At 42.4% G+C, this 5,857-nt stretch overlaps 1 protein-coding gene across 1 annotated transcript in view; it reads left to right on the forward strand.

Moving 5' to 3' along the window:
- diaph1 (diaphanous related formin 1) overlaps positions 1 to 5,857 on the forward strand; it is a 101,695-nt gene that overhangs the window by 43,642 nt on the left and 52,196 nt on the right. The window contains exons 16-18 of the mRNA XM_013916201.1: positions 1,379 to 1,930; positions 3,297 to 3,411; positions 3,568 to 3,576. Of these exons, the coding sequence (XP_013771655.1) occupies positions 1,379 to 1,930; positions 3,297 to 3,411; positions 3,568 to 3,576 (676 nt within the window). The remainder of the gene's footprint in view (positions 1 to 1,378; positions 1,931 to 3,296; positions 3,412 to 3,567; positions 3,577 to 5,857) is intronic.

Below are 5,857 nucleotides of genomic sequence, written 5' to 3' on the forward strand. Positions count from 1 at the left end.
CACACACACACACACACACACACACACACACACACACACACACACACACACACACACACACACATACAGTAGGGAGGCAAAGATGAGGATTGTTTGGCTGTCAGTGTCCTGCTGCCACACCAGCTGGACTCTGCCTCAGAGTGACACCCAAACTAACAAACACACCAAGTGACCCAGAACAGTCTGCCTCTGTGCATGTGTGCTCGTAACCACATGATGATGTTCCTGTGTTTGTGTGCGTGCGCCTGTGTTTATCTGTCGGTTAGAGACCAACACAACTTCCAAAATGAGCTTCATCCAGTGTGGCTGGTGCCAGCAGAGTCATCATCTCACTACACAAAAGCCCAAACATGCACACAAACACACACATACACAGTTGTCCAAAGCATTAACAGCATCACGAGCCAGGCATCAAACAAGCTTCTCATACTAAGATGGCTCACTTTGTCTGTGTTTGAGGTACTGCCCATCGAAGATTTCTTCACATGTAGAGATCTCTCACTGTGCCTTCGTGTGATGCTGTGCCCAATTTTTCATCTGCTGCCTCACTAAGAAATCCTGCCTCAGAGCCTCTTTGTCTGTTACCGTCTTCCTTTCAAAGTCCAAGGGAGTGACATGGACAATTTGTTACACTGCATACAGACATTCTTTCACATACCCATACACATTATGTACACTTGATACACCTAAGAACCTATAAAGGAAATAAACTCCCCGATACTAAATCCATAGATTTCCATCAGAACCATTATCTGCTCTTATTAGCTGCCAACTTTAATGACTTGGGCAGTTTTCTCAAGAATTGTCATCTCACTGATGTAAATACTGTAGTCAGTATTTCAATGTTGAAATGAAAAATTTATTTCAGCTGACTTATAATTCAGAAGTTTGTCTTCCTTTTTAAAAGTTTTTCTTCTGAATTCTTCTGTGGACTTGATTCCCTCCTGCCATGGTTTTCTGAATGTGCCTCATTTGTCTCCATCTCTCATGAAACTTTATCAGACCCAGGCTCTGATCATAATTCCCTATTTTTGTTTCCTTTCTTCAGTTTTCATGTCTTTATATTGGAAGAAAAACTTGCAAATCTGAAAATGGTCAATATTAAAATTAATGTAAATTCCAGGAACTTGTCATCAGGGATACTCGTAACATTCTGCAACGGGCCTACTTATGTAAACAGACAGGAGACTAGGACCCAGTCAATAACAAACAATATTCATTAGGCAAGCAAACAAATATTTCAATGATTTGTTTTATTTTTCGCAATAGTAATAAATAATGTGTTAATGGCATTACTCTGGTAAAGTGTAATATCAGCATTAAATAGTTGTAAAAACCTATATTATTATTTATGTTAAATCTGCTTATTTCCCTTCAGATTGAAAAGCTGTCTAAGGATTTGGAAGAGGCAAAAACTAAGGTGATCACTGTTACCGTTCCTGTGCCAACACCTGTATTTCCCCCTCCGCCACCTCCTCCTCCACTCCCAGGCCAAAATGTAGGTATACCTCCACCTCCACCACCTCTACCAGGCCATGCAAACGTACCTGTTCCCCAAGCCCCGCAGGGTCCTCCTTTACCGGGTCATGCTGGTATTCCTCCACCTCCACCTCCTTTACCTGGCATGCCAGGACCCCCACCACCTCCACCCCTCCCTGGCATGCCAGGACCCCCACCACCTCCACCCCTCCCTGGCATGCCAGGACCACCACCACCTCCACCGCTCCCTGGCATGGCAGGACCACCACCACCACCACCACCTGGAGGTCCTGGTATTCCTCCTCCACCCCCAGGTCCAGGGATGCCTCCACCTCCACCATTTGCCATGGGGGGCTGGGGTGCCCCTGCACCACCAGCACTGCCATTTGGGCTCAAGCCTAAGAAGGAGTACAAGCCTGAGGTTCAGTTGAAGAGAGCCAACTGGAGTAAGGTCAGTCTTACAGCAGTTAACTCTGTTTTTAATTTTTAATTTTCCGTCACCTATGTCATACTGCAAATTTTGAGTAAAAGGCAATGCAGGTGCTTTTTCACACTTTTTTTTTCATTGTAAATGAACCAGGATGACTCAAAATACAAGTTAAAGCGTGGGTAATTCCTTCCACATATGTTTGAATATGGCCCAAAAAATGAAGCACAATTGAAGAAGTTGTCTTTGCTTTTGATCATCATCTTCTGTCTTGATGCCAAAAATCATGCCAATTTTCAAAATGTGTTGCTTGTCAGCTAACATAACATGCTGTTATTCAGCTCCTCATTATCACACAAACTGCTTGAGTAAAAATGGGCAGGGAATCTAAATAATTCAGTTTGTATGTCACAGCGTGCAAAAAATGAAAAGTGGAGCTTAAACAGCGGGATCTTGACCTAAAGTGACTTTCATTCATACGTGTATCTCATGCCTATGTGCCTCATGTTCTTCTCCTCCCTCTCATCTGTGATGGTTAAAACATCAAAACGGCCCTCTGTCTTTCTTTAGCCTAAAGCTACTGTTTAATGGCTTCAACAGACTTCATCAGCATTTAGCTTCTCTCTCTCTTCCTCGCTCTCTCTCCCTCGCTTTCTCTCTGGTGAGAGTGTTTGACGAGGATGTCACAGAAATTGCTTTTTAATAAGCCTTCTTCTTTTAACTGCACCACTGAAAGATAATTAAATTGCTGCTAGAAAGGACAGTATTCTTTTGTAATTTAAATTAACTTTTTTTTCCAGGCTTGGTCTCATCCTCTTCTTTGCATGCTCTCTTGCTTTCTTTCTTGCTCCTTAAGCTCATCCCCATATCACATTTCCCTTCCTTACTGTCTTTTCTGTCCTATACCCATCCTTGAGGCTTTGTCCATAATGAAAGGCCTGATATCTGTAAATTTACTACCACTTTTTCTCACTTGCTCTCCATTTCCCTTTTTCTCTTTCTCTTTTTTAATAAGAGCGTTTAGAAAGTGAAGAAAATGTATGCACAGTTAATTGTGAGAAAGCACCAAATGGAGGAGGGAAAAAGTAGAAGTCTTTGCATTTTTGGTGCACAAGGCTCTGAAGCTATAGATGCTTTGTTGTCAAGACAGTGTGGGACGATTAACGAAAATGAGTACTTACTTGCCCTTTGTCTTTCTTCCTTTCTCCTCTTCTCCCTCTGTTTTCACACTACTGCCGCTTCCTTTTCTTCTAATGAGCTTCTTTATCTGCTCATTGTTCACAAGGTGCATAGATGACCAATTTCTGTCATTATCTAACACAACTAATTTGTTACTCATTTAGTAGCTCTCTGTCTTTCACACCTTAAATATGACCCCTTCCTCTTTTAGATCGGACCTGAGGACCTCTCAGAAAATAGCTTCTGGATCAAGGCGAAAGAAGACCAATTTGAAAATAACGAACTCTTTGCCAAACTTACCTTAACGTTTTCTTCGCAGACAAAAAGTAAGTGTGTGACTTGTCTTTTTAACTGCTCACTTTTATCATATTGTGTTTCATAATAATGAACAATGCCTTACTTTGCTTCTCTCCCCTCCCACGTCTGCCCCCTATCTAATGGGCTTCATGTCTATTTTGATCTTCCTGCTCTGCTTCCATCAGCCACCAAAGGTAAGAATAACAGATGCACACTTCCATTTTTCTTTTAGTCCTTTCTTCATACATCTTGTCCAGTGTTTCTCACCTTTTCTTTTTCTCCTTGGAGGAAACACTGCACATATATTATTCATAAATGCCATGTCAAAACAGCATCTCACATTAGTTCATGAATAAACCAATCACACGTTTATCTGTATATGTGTTCATCTCCCCAACGTGCCCGTGACTTGTTTTGTTGAGACTCGCTACTGGGTGAGATGCATTGGTACTTGGAGTCATAGAGGGAGATGAACAAAGGGAGAAATAAGGAGAAGGTCACTGATGTCCTTTGACTTGCCACCTGCTGTCCTGGCACAAAGCGCTGACACATGGGTGTACACACACCTGTCCACTCCTATCACCTTGTCCCAGTGTCACAGAGCCTTCTGGTCCAACTCCTCCATATTCAAATCATAACCAAGACACCCAGAACTCCCAGACAGTATGTGCTGTGTGTTTAAGGCCGTCTGACCTTCACATTCAGTCTGAGCACATGTCAAATACTCACACACGCGCACATGCACATGCGCTTGCTCACATCATATACATAAACAGGAGCGTCCTTGCACGCTTGGCTGATGCTAGCTCATGATGTGGCTTAAATGTCAGCGTTGGCAGCTGTCCCATCTGCATTCACCTGTATGGCAAGTTCTAACGCCTGCCTGTCACTCCATAATTTGACCCCTCCCCAACTCACTTTGGCCCATGCGCCCATGCCTCCTCTTCTTATTGGCCAAGACAGCCGCCTGTTCTGGATGATGTCTAATAACCTTTTCTGAGTCCTGTGTATAAAGACACCATGGCCTTTACATAGCCACACACCTGTCTGTATGTCTGCCTGTGTGGGTGAGGGGTGGGGAGTTGTTGATTTCCTGGGCGTGTTTTGATAGTTGTGAATAAAACATTAATTGGCACTAAATTGGGAATTTGTGTGCCCTTTCAATCAATTTATTCTGTGCTGTTTCTTTTCCATATATGTTTGTGTATTTGTCATAGCACATGCCTATCAGTATCACACAACCAACTTAGTGGTCATGTAAATAATCTTCACTCCTTGTCCTTCTTTCGCTTGCTTAAATACACCCCTCAAGATCGACATTCCTTTTGACCTCACCCTTCTTACCCTTTACCTCTGAGACCGCAGATTCACTCTTCCTCATCTGCCTCTCCTTCCTCCTCCTGTGCCGCCCATTCCTCGTTAGCCACTAAAAACTGACTGACACTACACTGAGCCACCACTGACCCTCTCTGACCCTTTTCTCCATCAGCTGCCCAGCAGCTGGATTTTGCAAGCACACAGACACCCACACAGGAAAAACAACACAGGGAGGCGGGTAGTGTGCTCAGGGCAGGGTCAGAGGTGTTGACCTCTGCTGCATGCTCGAAGAGCAGAGAGCTGATGGTGGGACACACGCCCACTGGCTGCACACAGCTCTCATGGACAAAATTCAACACTTTCACACACTCATGCTCTTTAACACAGTTGTGTATCCATGACTTTAGAGGACATTACACAAACTAGCATTTATTTCCAGGAGATTTACTCTATGCTTAAGCATTAGTGCTACTTGTCTAACCTTACCCAAAATCCTATCATACACCTAAGCTCAACACGACTTCACCCTAAGATTTAATGCTTTAAAATATGGCAACTAGGGTTTTTTTTTGTTGTTGTTGTTTTTGGGTTTTTTTTACATCCATAACGCACGAGAACAGATTTAGCTCACCTATAAATTGTTTTGTCTGGACAGAGATATGGAAATGTAATTAAACTTTTGATGTTTTCCCTGTTTGTTCTCTATATATCTGTTTACTCGCATTGAAAACAGGGTGAAGTTCAGTAAATCAGCTTAGGACTGTTATCAGTCTTCTTTCTCTTCAGATACTGAATGTCAGAATTTAACTAAATATATGCCACAATGCTGCACAAATTTCAGAGATAAGCGAAGACTTCGTGGTCTAGATCAGGTGATGTGATCTTAATTGTCCACTTTAAATGGATTTTGCTGCAGCAGTATCAGTTATGTTACAATTTATCTGCAGCTAAAGGTAGTTTAAGTGTTTGAGATGATGCAGTGCCTGATATTATGGTTCGAGGTACATTTAAAGTAACTGGTGTCTTTGTTTCACTAAGAATGCATTCTGCACTTTATCATGTAACTATGGAGTTTGGCTGATCTTGGTACGAGACACTTCACTGTTACATTGTACAGCTTGACATTGATTTTTGTAAGCTTTATTTAGAATACTGACC

This window comes from Pundamilia nyererei, unplaced genomic scaffold (genome assembly GCF_000239375.1).
Source record: "Pundamilia nyererei isolate P.nyererei 1_Seehausen unplaced genomic scaffold, PunNye1.0 scaffold00008, whole genome shotgun sequence".
Taxonomy (NCBI): Eukaryota; Metazoa; Chordata; class Actinopteri; order Cichliformes; family Cichlidae; genus Pundamilia; species Pundamilia nyererei.